The sequence below is a fragment of the Ciona robusta genome, chromosome 8 (assembly GCF_009617815.1).
Source record: "Ciona robusta chromosome 8, ASM961781v2".
Taxonomy (NCBI): domain Eukaryota; kingdom Metazoa; phylum Chordata; class Ascidiacea; order Phlebobranchia; family Cionidae; genus Ciona; species Ciona robusta.
In genome coordinates, this window is record NC_143242.1 from 6,696,847 (window position 1) to 6,721,886 (window position 25,040).

A 25,040-nucleotide genomic window follows, 5' to 3' on the forward strand; every position below is an offset into this window, starting at 1 on the left:
GTTAAGTAAATGTTTTTACCATATCTGTACAAAGGTTATAAAAGCATAGAAATAGCAAACTTTGTGAAACTATTGGTTGAAAGGCTGCAGAGGTATGGGGGTGGGGCGGAGGCGTGGTGGGGGTTTCCAGATAGGTATTTGAATTTTATTCAAAATGCAAAACTGATTGTCAAAGTTATGCGATTTTAGCATACAAGAGCAAGGCAAATGCTATTACATTTAAATACTATTTTGCAGAGCACATGCCAGAGTTCGTATATAGCCTATTCCAGAGTCCTTAATGGCCTAGCCTATACTGAATTATAATTGCATTCGGTTTGTTTGGTTAATAATAAAACCATGCAATTTACATTTTAAAATAGGAAGTTATTTATCTCTGTTAAAAGGGGTATATTAGTTGCAGTTTGGTAAGGTTTTAAAAAGGAACTTAAGTGACTTCGTTTCTTAACTTTGCCTCTAGTACTTTCGTTGTAGGATACGGTTACTATTTGATTAACGTTGAGGGGTGGTCAGTACTATGTTTACACGGTGTATATTTTACTATTTTTAGTTGCTATAGTGTAAGATGGTATACAGTTTTAAACTGTTAAGGTTCAATTTCAAAATCATCGACTGATTGTTCGACCCTGATCTTGGCGAACGGCTGATGGCTTGAAAGGTATGCAACATTTCTTACTTTTATTACGGCGTTATTCACACGTATATATAGTACTGTGGGGGTAGATGGGACACTTTTAGCACATAATATCCAAATATCCTGATTGTGTTTTAAACAATTAACAACGGTTCATGGAAGTCGAGAGGATACGGTTTTATAATATTTTGAGATTTCTTTGTTTACTACCAAAGGGAAAGAGAAAATAGAATTAAAAGATGTCCCATCTTCCCCACCCTACTATATATATATTATAGCAATTTAAGGTAAGATGTGTACCGTAATCGCACATAAATCCATGTTTCCCGATCGTGTTCTTAACAATTAACAACGCTGCTTAGAGTTGTCCGGACACAGTTTTCCAATTCGTTGAACTTCCTTTGCTTTCTACTAAATAAAACGAGAAAATAGAATTAAAAGGTGACCATCTTCTCCCACCCTACTATATTATAGTTACTGTGGGGTAAAAGTGGGGCTCACAAATCCATGCTTCCTGATCGTATTTTGAACATTAAACAACGCTGTTAGGTTCGCGAGGATACGGTTATATATTTATTTCTGTAAATATTCTTTGTTTGCTACCAAATTTGGACGATAAAAAGACTGAAGCATGTCCCATCTTACCCCACTTTGATACATACTTGCCGTTTCCAATGGTACAATCATTAAAAACTCTGCAATCAACAAGAATATATATGATTTAGTTTCGTGTATAATACAGGTTACTTATTATGTACATACATTTATATAGAATATGCAACTATAGCATTTATTTGTGTATCTAGAAAGCAATGTTTCCTCGTAACGAACATAGGCGTTTAAATCGGTGTTTTATAAAGTTTATGTATAAGTATGTAAATACACCCAATGCAAAAAATAATTCCACCAATTTTTGGCATAGTTGTGCGCTTTACGTATGTTATGTTAAAACTGTCGCACAAAAGTAGGTTACCCAAAGTATGTCGTGTCTGGCGTAAAATGAAAAGGTGACGATTGCAACTGTTTTTGTGCAAACAAAACGAATTCATGAGCAGGGTCAGAAAAAAGTCAAAACTTTTCTTCCAATTTTTTGCCCTAAGTCGTTCCCCAAACATAGCAAAACCACACTCATTGAGCGTGTAAGCCTGTAAGGCACACGTTTATTTTTTTAGGTTTCGGAATTTTGGGAAATTCCGATTTTTTTTGCATAATAGTCCTCCTTTTATCTGTTGTAAAGTGCCTTGCTGGTAATTGTCGAGGTTTTGGTTAACATTTCCAAAAGTTAAAGGTTTGGATTTTGTGTTTATGCGAACTTTTCACCCGGATTTATATTCGGTCATGTTTATTTTTAACTATGAGACTTAAAAAACAAGAAATGTCAGTTGGTTTACAGGTGCCTTGCTATAGGTATACAACTTTGATTTATCTATAAATGAACTTATTAGGTAAATTTGCACAAACTGCAGAAATCTATTACAGTTTAAGTCGAATCTAATTTGCATTTTATGTGAGTCACAGTTTTATTTCGTGACCTGATTTTCAGCAGAAACCCCCCTAAACAGACTGAAAAAAAATCTACAAAATACACAGATTATTTGTCTACAAAACTTTGGGTATGCACAACCACCCACAAAGTTACATACGTGGTAACTCGAAGCTGGTACGAGGTGTATGAAACAAAACGCCCATGTTAACGACTATTGTTACCCTGCCACGCGAGGCTAAAGCAAGTTACATTCATTCATTTGCTGCATTCGTGCATGTTAGGCCTATTTAGCATTGCATTAATAATGACTAAATAGTGTAGATTTAAATTGGTTGTTTGGACAAATTACTTTATTCATATAATAGAAATGTCAAAGCAATATCATGCACTGCATTATTTGATCCATATTTACTGGTATATCTTAATCGTATTTGCTTATCTTTAAAAACATTGGCCAAAAAAGGTATTTTTGCGGAAACTTTAAGTTTTTAATATGCTGTTGTTGCTGTTGGCATTTGTTCAATGCATAAGACGAGCTTTGAAGTTGTACCTGCGTTGCAAGCCTTTGTATTCCAATTCTATGCCGTCCATAAAATGTTATTGTATATGCGGTAGTGATGAATCCAACAGATAGCAATCTCGCTTCAGGATTCCTTGTCTTTAAAATAAGGCGACCAACCGTTGTGAATTCAACACGTCGGAAATTCCCGGTGTATAGATGAGAAAAACGCCCTTTCTTGCTTTGTAAAGACTGCATATGCCTCTGGTTTGCCCTAGAATCGTCTGCAGTCCTCTGTAAACCTTTTCGAATCCTGCAAGTCTGCCAAGCTGAAGTTGTGGGTTCGGACACTGCCTGCTCCTCAGACGTTTCTTCGAAGACCATCCGCAGAAAAGTTCCGCTGCAAAAGTTCCAGGGATTCAAAATTTTATGAAGAGGGGTGAAAACATCGGTGGTGAGTGAAATCTTTCGAATTGGATCGAACTGGATGTTCAAGGTTAAATAAAGTGGGGTCTTTATTTATTTAAGCAATAGCCATCTGGAGTTGAGACTCCTAATACTTTGGATTTTCCAGTGTTTGCGTTCGGTGCGCAAATTTGTTGAAACTTATATTTGCAAGCAAGGTCCTATAGGTATAAAGAGGCTGTGAAGCTTATTCACCAACTACCAATGATTGTTTGGTGTATTATACTCCATAATTGCATAGTGAATTGTATTAATGGTGCAATATACTTTGCATTTTATGGCAGCAAAAGTCTTTGCAAAGACTTCACCCATGGCTGCAAACTCGGTATGATATAGCATATACGTAAGTCGCTTTTGAATTTAGCAATCTTAGCTTTTTGTTGTAAATAAAATACATCTTTATTGTTAATACTTTATCTTTTAAGCCTAACTAAACTGCAGCCATACGAGTTTTACACTAATTATTCTGTGATGCAATGTCATATATATATATGGAAACTCGCATCATCTGACTAGAAAAATGTACACGAAGAGACATAGTTTCGTTTTTAACATTGTCATTGCAGTTCAGTGTAGATTATAACTGCTTGCAGTTTTGAGTTGCATTTCCTTATCAAATGGCTCCGAATACCTCACCAGTAGGGTGGGAAAAGATAGGACACATTTTCATTTTTTTATTTTCTTGTTCAATTCGATTGGAAACAAAGAACATTAAAAGAATTATGAAACAGTATCCTCACGATTCCCATACACCGTTGCTAATTGTTTAAAATACGATCGGGATATTTGGATACCCCGTGCTAAAAGTGTCCCGTCTCACCCACTTCACTATATAACAACGTTTTGCGTTAGATTTACATAATTACGGTTGTAGCCTTATAGCATATTTATTGCTTGATATTTTGCAATCTGTACAAATGTTGGGAAATTTATAATTCGTGAGATTAGGAGTATATTCCTCGAAAGCTGTAAAACCCCTCGTAAATTCTTACACCGACTGACTGCCCACGTTATCCTTACACGTTTTAAACTCCAATATTAATGATTGCTTTTTAACTATCGAAATGCAGGCAGAAATATTCCGAAAACGCATATCAAGGTTTCCTTACGTTACTTGTAAAAAAAGGAACATTATTGTTTATGAAACAATTTCTTTCATGCCTATATACAGAGTAGTTGGGACCGACTTGCTATATCTCCTTTCATCTATAGATACGGTTTATTACCTTGTCTTGGTATATGCAATTAATTAAGCATAAATGTATTTACTTCCAAAATTATATTATAACAATGAAAATTTTGTGTTTGCCAATATCACGGCCCTTGTTATTTGCGTTATAGCGCCACCGTGCGAACAAAGACACTTCCGTAAAATACCACAGGCTTGACATTTGTCTAATATACTGTGTGTAGGTAATATTATAACGTAATACTGTAGTTTTCATACAAATTTGCATGCTTGTGCAAAGCTATATACACCTGAATTATAAAACTGTTAAAAAATAATTATTTTGACTATATAAATAGACCGTTTTAGAACAAACAAAGCCCAAATTACAGATTACAAAATGTACCTTATGTTTTTAATCACATAAAAACCATAGGTTATGACGTCATTGTTCGGTTGTAAACTAAATTCATTAGTTCTCTTACAAGAATTATTGGTAAAAGTATATTTATAAAAGCCACCGAACCCCCCCCCCCCTTTTTGGGCCAAATTGTCATCACATCATACAAATCCTTGTTTATGTTAATTTGTGCGTCGTATGTATCTCGGTCGATTTGAGCCAGCGATGGAGTTTCCCGCGATTATTCTTCAGGGAAATGGAAAAACCCAAGTTTTCCAATTGAATCATCCAAGCAGCATCTGTTTTCACTGATGGCGTGGCCATTTTGCATTACGATAACGTCATAGTTTCGCTGGTCCGGTCGATTTTGTCTCTTTAGTAAATTCTTATATGATTGGTATAGTGGTAGGGGGGTGGGGGAGATATCTACAAGCACGATTTAGTAGTAAACAATTACCATTTAAATAGTCATAAAACTGTATCTTCACGACCGTAAACCCTCGTTCTATACCTTCTTATTCTTTATTACATTTTACGGCTACGCGGGTCACACATAAATCCAGTCATGCGCTTAGTATTGTCACATTGTCATCTGAACAAACAAATCAACTGAAAAAGGGTGACTAAAGTTTTGAATCAATCTTAGTCATACAGAAAAAGCTTAAACCCGAAGGTCATTGGTTCGAATCTCGCCTTCATAACACAAATCTAAGGGTCCTTGAGTGAAGTACCAAACGCGAGCGTTTTGACCTTAAATAGATTTGTCCGAATACCGATATCGTCTATGACTATATGTCGCTCTAAGTCTACCTATAGAACTGTCTGGATCGTCGAACATTTTATATTAGTTACTTTAAAATGCACTAACTGTATAGTGACTGAATTATGTAGCTTGGAATACGGAGTGGTCGAGTGCGACAACAGCTATATGAAATACGTCTTCTAAATATAAAGTATTTACTCTGTAGGTGTATATCTGTTCCCTGTTTATAATCATCAGTTCGAGGCATTGACGGTTAAGAAGGGCTTCCGCCCAACGGCTAGGTCGTTTTAGTGTGTTTTTTTTAAATGAATGTAACTCATTTATTCTCGAAGCGTGACAAAGGAAATCGTTATGGTGTTCTGTTTCACACCTCGTGCCAGATTTCGAGTTTCCACTTATGTAAATTTTACCACCAAAAGTGAAGTCCAAACGCGATCTGGTTTGATAACTTCCTCAATGCCTAGTTTCTTAACCTGCTGTCAAGTTAACGAATTGAAATAAGCTTCCATATATTTGTCCAGTTATGCAGTAGTAACGGACAAGTATATTAAGTTGTACGTTGCCTATTTAAAGCAATAAGGCCTAACAGTAATGTATATTGTAAACCAAAGTTAGTAGAAACCGTTGTTATAAACTATATAAGTGGTTACGAATAAATGAAACTTGTTTAACCTCGCGTGGTAAGACAACGACAAAAGTTTAACATGGGTGTTCTGTTTATATTTATTTCAAACTGGTATGACCTATATACAATAGGTTAGGGAAAGATGGGACACATTTAGCACATAATATCCAAACATCCTGATTCAAACAATTAGCATCGGTCTATAGAAGTCGTGAGGATGCGGTTTTATAGTTACTTAAATATTCTTTGTTTACTACTAAACGAAATAAGAAAATGAAATGAAAGATGCCCCATTTTCCACACCCTACTATTGCACGTGTGTTTGTGTATTGGCAAGCGGTTTATATTTAGTTTTCAAAACGTAGGTGACAAGATGACGCCCTTCACGGACATAATGATACGCGAGTATACAAGATAATGTATTATAACCGCACCTATATAACACGTGATTATTAAAACGCTTAGTGGATTTCTTTCATAAATTATGCTGCGAAGTTTCCACCAAAAATTCCCCAACTTTTATAACTTTTACAATCATACATCTTTATCATCATTGTAGGAAATTTCTCAGCATTTATTATTAGGCCTGGCCGTGACGTTCTGTAAGCGTGACATTTTTCATAATTATTTCATTGTATTTGCCATCATTAGTCGTTGCGTAGTTTTTTGAAACACCTACTTTTAACTGAGTATTATTTTGATCAAAGAAAGTCCAAACCAAAGGGATTTGTCAGTAATTTTCAGGAACCGCAAGTGGGAATAAGGGTTTAACGTTCGAAACCACACGTGGCAGCTTAAATGTTTGATTAAGAGGTTATTATCTCTCTAAACTCTATTAAACTGTAGTCTGTATTCTGTTCGCAACCGAAATTTTGCACACGGAACGAAATAGTTTAGTTTTTTTGATTAATTTCTGCACGTTTGCGGCTAAAATGTTAAACTGCGTTTTCGAGGGTACAGATGTTCTATATTTATAAACTGCGCTGTCATTGTACATCGGTTTCATGTATACCAACAATATCTGTTTCATCATTTTTTTTTCATCGTCATATGATAAAAAACGAAACTTTTAAGATTTCTCACACAGAACTTTATATGGTTTACGCCTTCGGGGTAAGAAAATTTAAAAATGGCGAGTCTCAAAACACGCTTTCACATTATTGTATCATAGAAACGGACGTCTGAAAGACATAGTATGCGAAAGTACGCTGACCGACTGCACATACTACCGGTCGCGCCATGGTGACTCATGTAAGGGATTTTTCTATTAAAAGTACTATACATGTGTAGAGCTATGCGCGCGAGTCTACAGTATATACAGTCAAACAGTCTTAACAAGGAAGAATAAAGTAGCCGGCGTATATGCTTATCAATATACGATGTTTTAAAATTGGAACCACCATGAAAAAACCCGTTCCCCGAAACCCGCTAATTTCCGTCTAATAATGTCTCAAGGCAGTTACTGCAAAGTAAGGTTGGTTATTGAAAGGTCTTAGTAACGCCTAGAGGTACTCAACACGCAACGAGGCAGTAATTTTACTTTGAGGAGATTTTACGGTGGCCTAAAGGGGGATCGAAGTGCATAGACATGTAATTTTTCGTTTTCAGCAGTGTATATTCATTTTGTATGATTGACAGCTTTATTAGACTTTTCTCCTTAAAAAAATCTCCCTTACGAGTTACGAGACGGTATCTTTTTTTGCACGGTTGCTATTTTTAATGCGGTTAGTTTTGTTATATGTTGTTGTTTTAACAAAGCCGGTATTATATGTTTTGTTGTGCCTATTATAGCTTGGAGAATTGTTCAGACAATCCTTAGAAGTATGGGGAAATATCAAGAGACCTAAAAATCTGACCTTTAGTTAAGTCAATATTTCAGATATTTTAGTTTTGCGTAGGCAGGACATAGAATTTTGAGTCAAAGAGCAATAAATTGACGATGATAAAAATTTCCGCCTTCAATAAACAAATCGTTAGATAGATAAGAATTACGATTGAGCAATGGGGGAGTTTATTGTATAGTAGGGTGGGGGAAGATGGGACAACTTTTGTACATATAATATCTAAATATCCTGACCGAGTTCTAAACAATTAACAACGATATGTGGGAATAGTGAGGATATGGTTTTAAAATTCTTTGAATGTTTTTTGTTTACTACCACATGGGACGAAAAAATTGAACGAAAAGCTGTCCCATCTTCCCCCACCCTACTATATAATTATTCGCCCAAGGCATCATATGTGTTTTTCCAGCGGTCTAATTTTGCATTTAGCTACGTGCTGAGCTTTGGTAGGGTGGGGACGTGATTTTATCACTCTGTAGACAACGTTTTTGAGACTAATGAAATTCAGGTTCTTGGAAAACCATAGCGGGGGATTTCTACCGCGTTCGGTTTTGCGAATTCCATTTAAATAATTGATTTATCTTTTGTGTGGTTTGCGGTAATGGGGCGTAAGGTGAAATATTGTAAAATTAAAACTGTTTTTCTGTAATTTTGAATCTGACCGCATTGTGTGTGGTGTCAACAAGTATCGTATGTTCGTAACAAAGGCTACTATAGTTCGTTGTTGGGAAATGGAACACTGGGGCGACACGAGTAGTCACATCGTATTTATTCATCTTTTTTTCCTAAAGCGCAACCACAATTTACAAAATTAGGAACTGTTACAAGGGGTAAAATACAGTAGGGTGTGGGAAGATGGGACACTTTTTCGTTGTATTTTCCCGTCCCATTTGGTAGTAAACAAAGAACACAAGAGGTATAAACTTTATACTCCCATAGACCGTTGTTAATTGTTTAAAACACGATCAGGATATTAAGATATAATGTGCTAAAGGTGTGCCGTCTTATATATCCTTAGCGGGAAACCAGACACAGCAACAACAAATACAGCGCAAGGAAACCTTGTACTCTAAAATAGTCATATGACTCATATTTCAGCTGTTGAAGGTATTCAAATATTAACCTCTACTTTAAATAATTTTCATGCATACAAAAACAAAAACCCAATGCTTAATACTGTGTGTTGCGGTAAGCCCTCATATGTGTAACAGTAACCGCTACCTCGGAAGTGCCGGTCTCTTAAAACGCCCGGGATTTTCCCAAAAAAGTAACACGTAATATTGAGTGACGGTTATTCATTGTGATAAATCGCCATACACTTCGTGACGCAAAGGCGAGTCATGGCGTCCGCGTTATATTACTATATAGCAAGATTTGGATTACGTCATTTTACCAGAGAAAAATTTCGCCACTTAATCTACAAGCATTTGGCCATGATTCGAATTACCAAGACTGACATAGGGGGTTTCTTTGAAAATGCCACAAATAACTAAGCGTGATTTAAATTGTTGTTTTGCTGCAAGTTGTTGTCATACATCCTTGTTTCTGACTTTTCCAGTTTTCCGGTCACTGGGTTTGACGTGAATCAACCTCAATCGAAAGTCTCTATTACGATCAAAACACAACACGCGTGATGTGCGGCTCACGTACGCAATCAAAATGGGAAAACACTTTTTGATTCATTTCTAAACTGGTCCTATGTCAATACACACCTTTATAGATAACGCCCATTCACATATTTGTCGGTTAAGCCATTCATTTGTTGGGATTGGTTAAATGTGTTGCGTGATATATTATTTCGCCCGCCCACGCAACGCCCTGCTTTTTATGAATGGGCCGCTGTAACGCAACTGTGACGTTCGTGCGTAAGAAGAAATTGCGTCCCCCGATGCGTGGGACGTAGGCATGCAGCTATAACTTTGAATTCATAAAATAGCTGGCGGATCACGTTATTTTAAGGTGACTTTTCGCTATTCAGAAAAAACTGCTGGGGGTTAGACTTCTTTCACCTTTTCGCCGTATTTCGTGCTCGCTTGTAAGGTATATACTTGGGAATGCTGACTTGTACATACAACGCAGCAGGTTTCAATCGTATGGGATTAGTAGAGTATATAGAGAGATTGAGTATGGAGATAAAGAATCTAGTTTCACAAGATATGCATACAGTGGTGTAATTCGGCGTAAATCGTGTTCAATTTAAGGGGAGTACCCTTAAGAAAGAATTAAGTTATGATATTAGGTTAGCGGTGTCAGCATATTACATAGAATAGAAAAGGAATGTTATGACATCGTGTTCTTGTGTTTACTTTACCCTGAACAAGTAAATATCTTGTTTACATTTCCGCAACACAGGTTTGAACAGGTGTAATCTGCATATTGCTTGGTGGGACGAAACTTTGGTGGTATTTATTTTATTCACCTTTCATTGGAACTTACTTTCGATTTCTTGTAACGTAATGTCGGTTAGCTCGTACTATGACCATGTACTTTCCGTAATGTACATAGTATTCTATTTTACATTTTATTCATTTAATCACATGACATACATAATTATGTGTTTAAACGAACGACCTTTAAACGTTACGCAATTTATTTAATATTCACGAAGGATGTTACTTTCTGTTGGTTAATACGCGGTTAAAACTATTTAAGTCGGGGTCTTCCCTGTCCCAAGGCCGGAAATTTGTTTGAATGTTGATGAGTTATCCGAAACCTTCTTCCGTTTTAAGGGGATATCCGGAAAGCGGAAAGTCCTGTCGGCGTTAAGGCGCTCGAATTGCCAACTGTTTGCTTATTAAGCTATGCGGTATATATATTAGCTTGCGTCTGCGTTCAGATAAATAGACCACAAGTTGAAATTGATCAAGAGTGTAAATGCAGGTATACGTGTGTGTTGTAACTTATAAAAGCGGATACGTATGTGGTTATGATGGTAGATAGGAAATTTTTATGTTGGTTAGGTTACTTGTGTCATTTCACCAATTTTACAGTTTTTGTTCCGCTTTTCTACAGCTTATACTAAGCGTCACAGTTTAAACTTTGAATAAATACCACTTCTGAAATAGTATGCAAATCGATTTGTATTAAAGCCAACGACTCTGTATGGCATTCTGAATTCAAAAAGATCTTGCTGAAGCGTTCTGACATGACAAGATTCGGGCACGACGTTAATAATAATTTTGGTACGTATGTTGTCTATTACGCAGAATATGTTAAACTAATGTTGCTATATTTGCATAATGTTATGCTAGGAGTATTTTATATAGCACTGTGGGGTAATATGGGACACCTTAAGCGACGGTCTACGGAAGTCTCGAGAATACGGTTTGGACGAGAAAATCGAATAAAAATGTGTCCCATCTTTCCCCAACCCTACTATATGCAAATGTTTTTTCGGCTGCAGTTACAACATTGTCAATTAAAGGCAATAATGCAGGCTTAAAATAAATAGTTTCACATGCAGTTTTGTTTCATATTCATATAAATGTCACGCCTTTGGTATATTTAGAGTTAAATCATAGTAGAAATTGCCGTAAATGGTAATATGAACAATTCGTAAAAATCGTTCGTTTAATTTATTGTTCAACAAATGCATTTTTTTCTTTTTATGGTTTTAATTTTTTATGACCAATCTATTAGTCGTTCAGAATTAACGTGATGAATTCACAACTGATTTTTAATCGCAGATCTTTAAAACAAAGTTAAAATCTAGAGAATTTTATTTGGTTGCAAGTTGCGTAATGATTATATACAAGTTTCTACATAAACGCGTTTTTTTGGTAAACATTTTTAGTAAAGGGTATTTAGAATTAGATTATAGATAAACCACTATCGAACGTTGCAACAGAAAGTGTTTGAAAAGTAGAATATAAAAAGTCGTTTAAGTTAACTTCGTACATCACTGGAGATGGTTTTAGTTTTTTAAACCGAAATGTTTACAATGAAAGTCGTATCCTATATAGTATATATGAACTGCCGTGTTTATATTCAGACTGGCCAGAAAATCCATGTTTTATTCACTCAGGTGAAAAAGTTTACCAACAAGCCATAGAAAACCTAAGCAGCCTTTTTATTAGTTGGTGTTTATATATTACTACATAATTGCTAAAGGTACCCGAAAAAGAACGGCCTATGGTAACCAAAGTCCATAGAAATCCATAGAAACCATAGAAGTGATTTCTATGGACTTTGATGGTAACTTATCGTGTTTCTATGATATTTATATTCTTGACAAATCGTAGACGTCATTGATGGGATTCCCCTGGTTTTATAATACGTTATTGCGTTACAAGACAAATTTCTTTGAAATGTTGCAACGACAATACAGTAAATATACCGTGTTATTCCATAGGAATGTTGCGTATGTGTGTGTAATGTTTATGTCAATAACTATATGTTGTCACCAGTATGTAATCGCTAAATCGCATACCCGTTAACTAACACCTAAACTTTTGCGAGCTCTAATTACGATTAGTAAGGTAAAGATCGTATTCAGATAGAACGATCTTTAATCACTAGTTACAAAGATAATTTGAAATTTATTATAAGGATTTTGCTTTTGTTGGTGAAACGCTAAATGCCATTATATGTGTCTGCTGGTCATTTCAAAATCACATGACAGTTGGTATCACATGTTTGGTCTGTATTATATCAGGCGGGATTTTTTACACTGTTATCACGTGTCTAGGGCTTGGGTCTTTTTTATTACTTGCCTTCTAGCTATATTTGTGCATTTATCAATTCAATAATTTTAGTATTAGGTTATTGTTGTTGTCCAGCTGTTATAGAGTGTATTGTTTAACGGTGTGGATGAGCTTGTTAAAGCAGAAATCCAGGTTTTATTTATTTAATTCGAAAGATACTGGCTGCTAGGAATGCAGATTAACCCAAGGCAAGTGATGTATCCATACATTGACTACTGTATTCAAATGTTTTGTTTACCTTACTGCTAAATATTTTCACACACTAAACAAATAATAGATAAAGCAAACTTTTAAATTTACTCTTCATACTTTGTAGGTGTATTTACTATTTATATATAGGTTTTTTTAAAGTATGACAAACTACATTTTACCATATCATTTGCTGTTTAATTATAAATTGAATTTAATATTATTAGTAAGGAAAAATGGGTTTAAATATTCCACCTTTAAAATTTATACCTATAGAACAACTAACCCCTATAACCACTAACGCTGGCCAAGAACCGCTTTAACTACCAACCTCTAACATTTCTCTCCAACCTAGTATGTAATGTACCGAAGGATTTTACATCAGTACCAAATTGGTAATTAATTTAATTTATTTTAGGTAGTATGAACCCCCATCCTGCCCACAACTCTTCTCCCATTAAAAGCACCCTCAACTATGTGTGGTCGAGCACTGAGATATTGGGGCAGGGGGCGACAGGATTTGTGTTCAAAGGCCGGGAGAAGGTAGAGATAACCATGTTTTTCTTTTGTATGTTTTTATACAAACCTTTTTATAGAAAACTTAAATCTTTTTTTAGGTATTAAAATTTACATCTCAGAATTCACCTAGCCGGGGGAAGGTACAGACGGCCATATTTTAATTTAATGTTGTGTATAAAGATAATTATACACAGGCCCGCCTTTTTTATTTTTTCTCATGCATAAGTCAACTTTTTATCTTTGAAATATTGGCTGAACACAATATATTTTAGATATTAAAATTTCTGTTCTTTTTCTAGAAAACTGGGCAGGAATATGCCATCAAGGTATTCAATTCTCTCAACTACATGGCACGCAGTCTTGAAGCACGGAGAAGGGAATTTGAAGTTTTAAGAAAAGTTGATCATAAGAATGTTGTGAGACTTTTCAGTGTGGAAGAAGAGGTGAGATTGGAACCATATGATAGGGTTTAATTTTTAATAAAATCCGTTTTTAAAATTTTAGTAAAATCTTGGGTGACATTGTTAAAAAGAAGTTACACTTATGGTTGTGCAATATAGAAAACCTTCTGAATAAATGTGATGAATGCATAAGAAGTAATGATACATTAGAACAATGAGTGCCAAACTGTTTGGTGTGCATGCCAAAACATCTTATATTTAACATAGGAGTAACATTTGTTTGGTTTGGTTTAAAATCTGGTGTACAATTGATTGGTGCCGGTGTAATGAGCCAACTGTGGCCTAAATTCAAGATCTCTGGTGCTAAGTATCAGAGAATAAAAGAGTTGTAGACTTACATAATAATTATTTTGACTCCAACTTTAATAATTTTGATTTAACTTGAATAGGGGACTCAGGTTACTAATCTGATTAGATTTAATTCATGGCCATAATCATTTGTGTGTTTCTCTCCTTATTTTCTTATGTAATAAAGCCTATATAGATATATTATAAAGTATAGGTTAAATTCAATATGAGAGCAGATGGGTAATAAATGTCATACCAAACTATTATAAAGCTATTTATAAACATGGAAGTGTTCTCATTTCGAATTTTATAAAATTTGACGTTTCAAAATTTTCTGTCTACCAGTTGATTTGGTTTCCACTGTAGAATGTGAAGCTTTAAAATATTTTTACAATTTGGGTTTTAAACTAAGATTGTTAAAAAGTGTGAACACCATAAAATATGTGACTCCCAAATAGCTTTGTTGTGGCTGTAGTCTAAAGAATTCCCAATTTCTCCTCCACAGTTTTTATAGCTCTTTTTTAGTTAATGAAAATTTTTTTGATAGTGAACTTTTTTTTAATGAAATCTTTTTTTTAGAACATCTTTTTTGTTAATGAAATCTTTTTATTAATAGAATCTCTTTTATTATTGGAATCTTAAGAATCCATGGGTGTTAAGTGTCTCTTGAAGTCACGAACCAAAAAGTTTGAAAACCCCTGGTTTAAATTACCATATACATTGTCATATTGATTGATTGGTTACACAAGGCACCAAATCCTAGAATATCTATCCTAGCCTGCCTTGCTAAGTTAAGACTTCTTATCCAAGACACAGATAGCAACCTATTTCCATCACAGTTGCGTAAACTAAAACTTTCCCTAGCTTAGGGCTTTCTTAACTGGGGTGTCGCAACAAAAATTTACGGGTTGCTGTAAAGCCCCTTGATAAAATCAACTTTACACAAAGTAGCTTACTGAATATCTTATGTTTGTTTTTTTTGTTTGTTTTTCTCGTTTTCAAAATAACATGATGCACTTGTGATCCCAAATGATTCAACCCCTGCTGACATTGGCTAACATAATAAATAATAGATTTATTTGTTTGTTTAATAAATGTGCTGACCACCGTGCTTGGTTTGACAGGGCTATAAAATAGGCCATTTACCAGTCTCCAAAAAGACAGCATATTTGTATTAACCATATGTGATATGTTTAGTGTGTACAAAAGGCTATTGTCTTCAAACAAACGGTACTTCCCGTAGATCAAATGCGTCAAAACACTTTTGTGTAAAAATATCTGTATAAAGATTAGAAATTTTGTTTTCCAAATTCTCTGCAAACAAGATTAAATTTTTTAGTAAAGTTATGACCAATTTATAAAAATAGTTATATATAATATATTTATGTGTTTTATTTTCAGTTGACAACAAAGCACGATGTAATAATTATGGAGTTATGTCCCAACGGTAGTTTGTACTCCATGCTGGATGATCCTGAAAATCTCTATGGACTACCCGAGTCGGAATTCCATCGTGTATTGAGCCATATTAGTAAGTGTTTTGAGCCATTAGCTTTTCAGGAACAAAACCCTGGACCCTTACTTTCCATATGCACAACACACATAAAAAATAGATTGTTTTTTATTGCAATTGCAAAAGTCGTTTGTAGTATATTTTTTATAGTTTTAACTGCTGTTCAAAGTTTCCTAGCCTACATTGCGTAAGCTACATAGTAAGAATAAAATTCTAACAATAGTCCATAAAAACTTTTATTTTGCGGTTAGAGCTATTGTAGGCTATTCAAAGAGTCTATTAAAATTAAAATCAAACAAGTTTTACCATTTTGTTTGATGCCGGCAAAATGCATTCCATTACAATAGGGTTTGAAACCACAAGCATATTTACATTTCATGTATAGTGTTTAATAGTTCTTGGTACATTATGTACGTTTTATGAATTGCTACTTCATTTACTATTTAGCATACTTGTGCCCTTAAGAGTTAACTGTGTTGAACCCTTTGTACTCAAATATTCGTCAGCATAGGCAAACAATATTAAATGTAAATGAGTTATTTCCAAGTATTCTTATCAAGACTTTAAAACTTTTCGTTGATTATTTACTTTTTGTGAATGAATTATGTAATATAACCCAAACAGTAAATACTCTACACAATAAATGGTTGCTATATATGACAAGGCCTTTAACAACAAATTTTTTTTAAAATATTTTTACCCTACTTAACGAAAGAAATGAATATTTTTTTACTTTACTAAATATAAAAAGACGTTAAAGGCACCTTATACATTAATTGTTCTTTATATTAGTCAGCACCAGCTAGGTGATTTGGACTAAGGGGTTTTCTGTAATATGATTCGTCCCACTGTAAAGATATATAGCCAGATAAGCATACTGTGGAGACAGAGTTAATTGAAAAGTTTATAAAAATATTTTGATAACAAACAGCTGTGTTAGAAACAATATTGTCTTCCCTTGTAGCTCACTTTTGAGTTAATGGAACACTTTCCACTTTCTATATACAGCTTACTTTTCTATGAAGACACTCAGTTGCAAAATGTGTCGTTTTTAAAGGCTTAAATTTAGACCACAACATAAAACTAAATTAAACCATTAAATAATAGGCTCACATAAAAGTAAACACCAAAGTCCAAACATTCTCTTATGGTGTTGTGTTAACCTAATACAAGTACCTTAAATATTGGTGCTAAATCTTCATATTCATTTTTCACTTATATCTGTGCCTATCTAGTTTCAAATTTTTCTGTGCCACTGATCCTCTATAAAGTTTCCTGTTTATTCTCACAGCTGCTGGTATGAAACACCTTCACGACAAAGGTATCGTACACAGAGATCTTAAACCTGGTAATATCATGCGTTCCCTCGATGACGATGGCACTGCTGTGTACAAACTTACGGACTTTGGGGCAGCGAGAGAACTGGGAGATGATGAGCAGTTCATGTCGCTTTATGGAACAGAGGAATATTTGGTATGTAGGCTTTGCTAGTACTGGAAATTGTGCAATACATGAGGCGCCAAATCCAGGGTGGCATGGTATGCAGGCCCGTTGTGGAATTTTGTATACTGTATTCACCAGTTGTGTGCTTTGGTGTTTACTGTTTATTGGGAAATACTTTATTTTTTTATTTTTTACTGTTTATTGGGAAATACATTTATATTTTCTTCTTTTTTTTCGTACCAAAAAATGCTAAAAAGTAAATAATCAATTGGGATATGTGTTTGAAATAGGAATATCAAGGCAGAGTCGATTATTTAAGTCATGCCTATTTTAGGAATTGTAGTGTCAACTCGCTCACCTTGTGTGTCGCCAATGTATTGTCTGTCTGTAGTGTAGTGTGTTCAGAACTGGTATCAAATTGTCTTGGGTTCTATTTACCATCTATTGTGTCCTATCATTTATCTTGACAAAGATTTTGAGTTTTGTTTGAAGACACCATTGTGAATGGCATCTCATCAATCAGACCAAATGTTTTAAATTAAATAAACCATAGAATGTAAATTTGCACAGTTGTGTGAGGGGTATCTTTGATCTTTAGCATCAATCAACAGGCCACTCTTTATTTATAGCATAGGCATAGAGGGTGATTAGAACTTAATATAGATAATATTAATATAGAAGGGTGGGAAAGATGGGACACCTTTAACGCAAAATAACCCAATATCCTGATCGTGTTTTAAACAATTAAGAACAATCTATATAGGAATCGTGAGGATATGGTTTTATAATTCTTTTCACTTTCTTTATAAACTGAAATATTTGGTACATAATAACACCCTAGCCATTATAACTGTATCCTGACTTTGGGAACTAACAATTCATATCATCTTGTTGTATTTTTGTAGCACTTAGAGGATGTTTTTTAATATACAATCTTGTTGTGTTTTGGCACTCGTTTGTATTTTTTATACAATATATTTCCGCAGCACCCAGACATATACGAGAGAGCTGTTCTAAGAAAACATGCGGGTAAAATGTTTTCCGCAACTGTTGACCTTTGGAGTTTGGGAGTTACTTTATACCATGTTGCTACCGGCATGCTTCCATTTCGTCCTTATGGTGGCGCTAGACGTAACAAAGACGTGATGTAAGTTTTAATAAGTTTCTAAAAAAATACACAAAAAAAATGTTTCTTAAAATTTTTTCCAATAGACAATTTCCTTTTTTTTTCTTGTAAGATTTTTAAAGATATTTTTGGTCCGTTTAGTTATAGATATAAAGAAAAATGTGTTTATTGTACACTTAATACCTTTAAACCTTAATAGGCGAACAAATTTCATGTATATAAATTTAGCATGTATTTATACGTGTTTAGTCATGTATATAGTTTTGCAACTTCCCTACAACTTATTTTACATATTATAAACTGGCGCCGCCTTTTTCAACAGGTAATAGGTATGAAGTTACGACAGAGAACTAATTTCGTTTATAACAGTGTTCCATTTTTTTACATTTAAATAAAATTCCCACCATTTTTCAACAGGTATAGGATTACAACAGAAAAACCAAGTGGTGTAATATCTGGGGTCCAACATTCAGAAAGGGGAAGTATTGAATGGAGTCGAGAACTACCCAAGACGTGCCGACTGTCACAGTAAGTTCCGTTTAAAATCTTGTTCAACAAACAAAAATCATGATATGTTTAGGCTTACTATGCATGCCAGTCATACAACGACCCGATTTGATTGGTCTTTAATTTCCAATTTAAATCTGCATTGCTGCAAAAATAAGGCAAAACCTAGATATTCTTTCTGCCCCAAAAACTAAATCCTTTTTGTTTTCTTTTAAAATTGGATTATGTTTTTGTAGTGGTTGCAAAAGTATATTATTAAAAGGGTGTTAAAAAAGTTCAAAAGATTCTTCGGTCCCAAAACAATATAACATGTTTATCCTCAAACTTATGATCATAAAAAAATCGTTGTAATACATGTCAGCAATTGACTTAGACAAATTTGCCCATAGGATTCTAAATGCTTCCCTAATTTGCATACGGAACTTATCCTTATATCCGCAGTGGCTTTAAGAAAATTTTCACGGTTGTGCTTTCCGGTATCCTTGAATGCAACCCCCACAAAATTTGGACGTTTGATCGTTACTTTGCTGAAGTAGAAGACATCCTGAGCAAAAAAGTAATCAACGTATTTAGCGTGCCCAACGCCATGCTACATAAGGTTTACATCAGTCCAGAAAAAACGTAAGTTTGAAAAATATTTTTTCTGCATTTTTACATAATGTGTTAAAGTTTCTTTATAAAGCTCTTTTAAATTTTGCTGTTTGCAATAGATTTCTGTAAAAAAACCATTTTTGTAGGTTTTTTAGATTGTATACCAGATTTTACCGATAAAATGTCTTCTTTTTATTAACCCGTTCAGTATTCTTTTAATTAACATATAGTTGTGTTATTAACTATTTATATATAAGTGTGTATATATATAAATAATTGTATATATATATGTTTGTAGCATTGTCTAGGCCCTATATTAATAACAGGACCCATTTATAGAAGTCTAATATGCTAATTAGCCGTGCTAAAAGTGGAAGTCCTGTCAATAGGATAGGAGGCAATTAAGTTACATCAAATCGCTTGAGTTTTATTTATGCATTAGCGTGGTAATGTTGTTGTTATGACGTGTGTCCGTCTGCTGTGGTTTGATTCCGTTACTTAATGTGTCCACTGTTTAGTATGCATGCCTCATGGTTTGTATGCAAATTTGTAGATTGCCAAAGTTTATTTTAACTAAAGTATATTTCCTGTACAACTTATTCAAACACAAATCGATGTGACTAATTGGTTTGTTTTCAAAGTTACGCGAAGTTACCACACTTAAATCTTTGACTAATTTATGAAAAATATCAAAACAAACAGCTGTTGCAACTGTATTTTTTAAAGTACAAAAACTCTTTTCCGAACAGCATGTCTTAAATTTGCCGCTAGTTTTCCGATCTGCAACTTGTAAATCTTCTAAATTTTGAGAAATCTTCAATTTTTTCTAATTTATGAACATTATTTTCAGCTTGGTTTCGTTCCAAGAGGCGGTGGCTGAACTGACAGAGGTTCGCTCCAGCAAACAACTTCTTCTGTTGGATGGGGAACAGTTTGAGATGGAGCAATTCGTTCCCGTTAAGAGTTACCCCCATACAACCCCTGAACACCCTCTTATCTTGTTCAGTTCTGATATCAATGATTTCCAAGCGATAACTATACCTCACACATGTAAGTTTGGGTATTAATGTTTTGTTCTGCACTTTAAACCAGGCCTGCAGAAAAATGTTCTGAATACAAAATGTACAGCGAAAACTTAAAGCCCTGCGTAAATCCCTAAAATTTGAGTGGCTTTTTCTATAAGCACTTTTTTATTGCAATGTTATCTTAATTTGAATTATAAGCAATTACTTTAAGTTCACAATAAACATGTTTTTTTTATACCTACAACTAAACTGACCAGATAAAATCTAACAAGAAAAAATATGAATTATAAGCAATTATTTTTCTCATTAAACTTTTCAAGGTTGTTTTCTTAAAACTTTCCCAAGAATGTTTTCTTAATACAGATTATAAGCAATTAATATATTTTTCATCAAACTTTTTCAACATTGTTTTCTTAAAACTTTTCCAAGAATGTTTTTTTGACCATAATTCTCCACAGGCAAACCTCCAAAGGTGAAACCTTCGCTCTCACTTGATAATGACTCAAGTTTAGCGAAAGTTTGTTCGAGTACGTTGTTTGATATTCGAAAGTCAGTCAGTTACCTGCTGCTTGTGCAAATCCTTATTCGTCTCAGTGTAAAGTGGTTTGTGTAAGTTTTGTTATTGTGTAAAATATTTAAAAATTTTATATATATTATACCTTTCTGTCCTTACATATAGCATGTTAAATGGAATATATTGGCATTTAAGAGTATGCTGTAAAATATGTGGAAAATATTTTGATTTTGTTCGAATATTATGTAAAAAACTGTAAAATTGTTTTATTTTACCTAGCATATTGCATGTTAAATGTTACTTTAATGTTTTTATATGCAAAGCTTATAGATCCAAGTTTGGTTTAAAAATTATGTAATTATTGTACCTCACATATTGTATGTTAAATTGCATATATTGGTACATTAATGCTTTTGTTTTATATTCGCAAAAGCTATAGATCCTTGTTTTATATTGTTTTGGGTGTAATCTTTTCCAAACGATGTAAATACACACTTGCGTTATTTTTTACTAAAAAGTTTAAACACTACAGCACCCTAGCCCCTCTTCTTGAAATAAGATTTTTAAAGCAAGTATATTTCTGCAAGTTTATTAATAATCAATGTATTTTGTAACAACAGATGTTATTTAAAATCTCGTGTTGTCAAATTAAAACTTCTCCGAAGCAATCTCCAATGCAAAGTAGATTGTCTGCGTACTGCACTGGAAATATTTGAAGAACAGTAAGTGTGTAGATATATTTGTTTTGTTTATTTCTCAATCTTTTTATTTTCCATAACTTATTTATCCATTTCATAACCTTTTTACTTTGTGAAACTTGTTTGTCCTTTTCAAAATCTTTTTTATTTTGTAAAATATATTTGTCCTTTTTTGACTTAAATCTACCTATAAAGGTGATAAATCTGTAATAAATTTCGTAAAGCTTACCCTGATCATGAGCTTAAGGTTTTGCTGTTAAATTTTCGTAGTACCCGATCCTTACTATACTGGGTAAATAAGTTACAATTATTTATACAATAACTCATTCAGTTACCAGCGAGAGACATCTTTACTGACAGTGATCACAAATTTAGTGACCAGCCCTCCCGAGGTCAATGAACTTAAGTTATATTTCACTCAAATCACAGAGAAGGCGAAAATTTTAAGACAGGTTGGTTTTCTTATAAATAATATTACAATTTTTTATCCTTAGTATGTTATGCAACTATTGTTTTGCTGTCAATTCTCATGTTATGTCAATTCTCATGTTATGCAGTCAATTCTCATGTTATGTTGTCAATTCTCATGTTGCTGTCAATTCTCATGTTATGCAACTATTGTTTTGCTGTCAATTCTCTTCACTTAACTATGTTAGTTAAATTAAATATAAAATCAAATCATTCATACAATTTTTACCATTTTGGTAGAACACAACAGACAACAAACTGTTAATCTTTTAGCATAAATATTTTTGTTCTTTCAGGCTTAGTAACCAATGGACGACTGCATAAATACACTTAATGTGATAACAAACACTCCAGACACCTCATACTCACTGTCAAGTCAAAATCCTAAACCTATTGAAAACATTAATTTTTCAGATAACTCAAGTGTTTTGAAATTGTCCTATTTTTACTGGGTTTGTACGTAACAGTGTTTTTTTTCAGATCCGCACGGAATTTGATCAGCTCAATGAATCTACGAATCAGTTTGATAAACTGATCATCCAAGAAGAGATCCCAAGCTCCATCTTCGTGGATGAGGGATCGCAAACCAACGACCGCCTCGAAGAGCGGATGAAAGTTGCTTCTGAAAAATCGAGAGAGATTAGCCGACTTTTTAAAACACACAAAAAAATCAGAAGTAAGACAGGTTAAGGTTATTCTGGGCAAGGGTGTATTAATGTAATGAATCAATTTTTAGTAAATATATTTTACATTTCTACAACAGGATTATCGCATAGTGATGATCAACTCCATAAGTTTGAAAAACAACGACTCGCAGAAGTCTGTGAAGCTTCTGTCACTCTTTTCACCGATAAAAGCGTCCCTGGGTGTAAACGGTTGCACAAAGAATCGATTAATTGGTTCAGGTAAAGGGGATAATGTTTGATAGGAAATTGATGATGTTAGTTGGCAGAGAAATATATATCTGTGGTACACCATTAGCTGGACTTGTTTTTTCTGCTGCATATTCAGCACCACTTTTTTTTTATTCTGTGATAGTTCATGGCAAGATTCAAGTAACATAGCACATTACTGTAAGATGCCAGTAATGACATGCCTTAAATTCTGCTTTTGAAAGTATTATTAATTTATCACAAGTTTTGATTGTAAAATCTTGTTAATGTCATCCATTGGTTTTAAAATTAGACAAAAACGTCAATGGTGTTGACCAATTTTTTCTGTTATTTTTTTAACAATTGCTTTGTTATATTTTCGTGTAGTAATATGAATGAGTACCAGAAGAAGTTATGGAATTGTGAGACTCGTATCATGAGATTGAGTGACAGGTGTCAAGAACAGGAAGAATCCATTCGTACGTTACAACGAGTATATCGAGACAAATTATCATTAGTTGAGTCAATTTTAAAAGAAAATGCAAAGTGAGTAAAAACTGCCATAAGTGACAAAGTATAATGTAACAATATTTATATTTAATAATTATTATACGATAATGAAGAATATACTATTTATTTACTATATAACATAGTGCTGTTTATTTTTATACAAGGTGAAATTTATTGGCATTGAACAATAGTACTTAAAACAGCTATTATGTTAACACAAATATCCTGGTAAATCTTCATGTCTCACCCTCATTTCACCGTTTAATTTTAGCTTTTTTCAGTTTTTAATTCAACCCTTTTAAAGTAACAGATTTTTTATAATTACAGTGACATTGTAGATAGTAAAAACTCATTGTTTTCTACAGACCTTTATCAGCAGCATCGCTACCTGGCCCCAATCTTAATGTTGTCCAGCCTAGTATAGCAGTTCCTTCATCATGGCCTAACTCCATTGACAATCCCCGGTCTTCCCGGCAAAGGCAATTGAAACAGCTTCGTCAAGGTTTAATTGAGGCCAAAAACAGCCTCAATGAAGTCAGATGCGAAGTACAAACTGGTTCTGAAATTTTAAAAAAGTAAGTATTGTTAGACGGATAGGGCTTAAACAGTTGTAAATACTAAAAATATTGCTATATAAAGACTTTGTATTGCAATATAAAGAAGGTATATTGTATACAAACTGTAGAACTTTTAAAACAACAGAATGGTTGTGTAAACCATTGCCAAAACCACATTGTTCTCATTCCAAGACTTGAAACAATTTGTATCTTTTGTATTATCTTTCGAGCTTTGACTTTATCTAATAAAATTTAGATATTTAAAAGTTTTTAATATCTTGAACTAACAATAAATTATTGCTTTACAGACTCAGTTCATTAACAGCAAACCGAAACTGTGCTTCCCCTGAAACACCTTCCAGACCATGCGTGCCAATGAGAACTAATGATTGAATTTTTCTGCAATAAATACTAAAACTAACTAAAGGGTTCATTGACACCAAGCACAGCAGAGAATAAGTGCAAGATTTTTGGGTTGCAAGGACGCTTGGTGATCTGAAGCTCTCGTACCTATATTTTGCACTTCATTTTACATGACTGCAATTACTGCTACTTTTTAATTTGATCAATTTCATATTTCTTTAATGTCCAAGCATAGGTGGAGTGCTGTTTGCCTTATTTGATCGTCTTATAAGAGTGATTTCTTTTCTTTTTTATTTGCTGATGTGACTGTTTTCTTCCTTTGTTTTCTGAATAACATGCGAGGGCAAATAAAGTTTGCTGCAGCTCCGTGCCGATACATACCCAAGATTTTTGTAGTTTTTAATTATACCATGTTGATATGATTTGTTGTGCAGTGCAATCTTATTTTTTGGGGGGCATACTTTTTTGACAGTAAATTGTTAGCTTTCGTTTATTAAAAAGTACATTTTGTGTAATTTCGTCAGTAAGATGGACTACTATTTCAGTTAACATAATATAGTGAATTTTTTACCTAAAATCATATAGGTTTAAGGATTTTTTATGTTCCCCTTCCCAAGCATAAACAACAACACATGAACAGTTGTGAAAAAAAGCCGTACCACAGTGTTTCCGTATAAAAATTGAAAAAAATGTTTTGATTCGGTAAGAAGTTTTACAATTTTAGTAGTTGTTTATATGCCAAAAATACGAACAAACAATATATCAAATATTGTATTTAAAGTAAATTTTACATTAATATAGAAATGGTA

The 25,040-nt window shown here is 33.8% G+C and overlaps 1 protein-coding gene across 4 annotated transcripts; it reads left to right on the forward strand.

Annotated features, from left to right (window-relative positions):
* The first annotated feature begins 548 nt into the window (after nt 1-548).
* On the forward strand, nt 549-24,653 carry LOC149732880 (serine/threonine-protein kinase TBK1-like). 4 transcript variants are annotated; one of them, XM_089883667.1, is made up of 17 exons: nt 549-658; nt 13,195-13,319; nt 13,595-13,738; nt 15,446-15,575; nt 16,849-17,030; nt 17,987-18,147; nt 18,544-18,654; nt 19,075-19,254; nt 20,075-20,274; nt 20,708-20,858; nt 21,384-21,485; nt 21,793-21,913; nt 22,410-22,605; nt 22,693-22,834; nt 23,189-23,347; nt 23,677-23,886; nt 24,177-24,653. In XM_089883667.1, the coding sequence occupies exons 2-17, from the start codon at nt 13,200-13,202 to the stop codon at nt 24,259-24,261; spliced, it is 2,394 nt and encodes a 797-aa protein (XP_089739793.1). In that variant the 5' UTR covers nt 549-658; nt 13,195-13,199; the 3' UTR covers nt 24,262-24,653. The 4 variants fall into 4 exon arrangements, with proteins under 4 accessions (XP_089739793.1, XP_089739791.1, XP_089739794.1 ...); XM_089883665.1 differs by lacking the exon at nt 549-658 and adding an exon at nt 10,886-11,066; XM_089883668.1 differs by lacking the exon at nt 549-658 and adding an exon at nt 10,925-11,066 and having other exon boundaries at nt 13,199-13,319.
* Nucleotides 24,654-25,040: the final 387 nt, after the last annotated feature.

Coding starts and splice junctions, on each gene's coding strand:
- LOC149732880 (XM_089883665.1), top strand. CDS start 11,030: ATGACAAGATTCGGGCACGACGTTAATAATAATTTTG. Junction 22,606..22,692: donor AACACACAAAAAAATCAGAA/GTAAGACAGGTT, acceptor TTTCTACAACAG/GATTATCGCATAGTGATGAT. Junction 23,887..24,176: donor GGTTCTGAAATTTTAAAAAA/GTAAGTATTGTT, acceptor ATTGCTTTACAG/ACTCAGTTCATTAACAGCAA.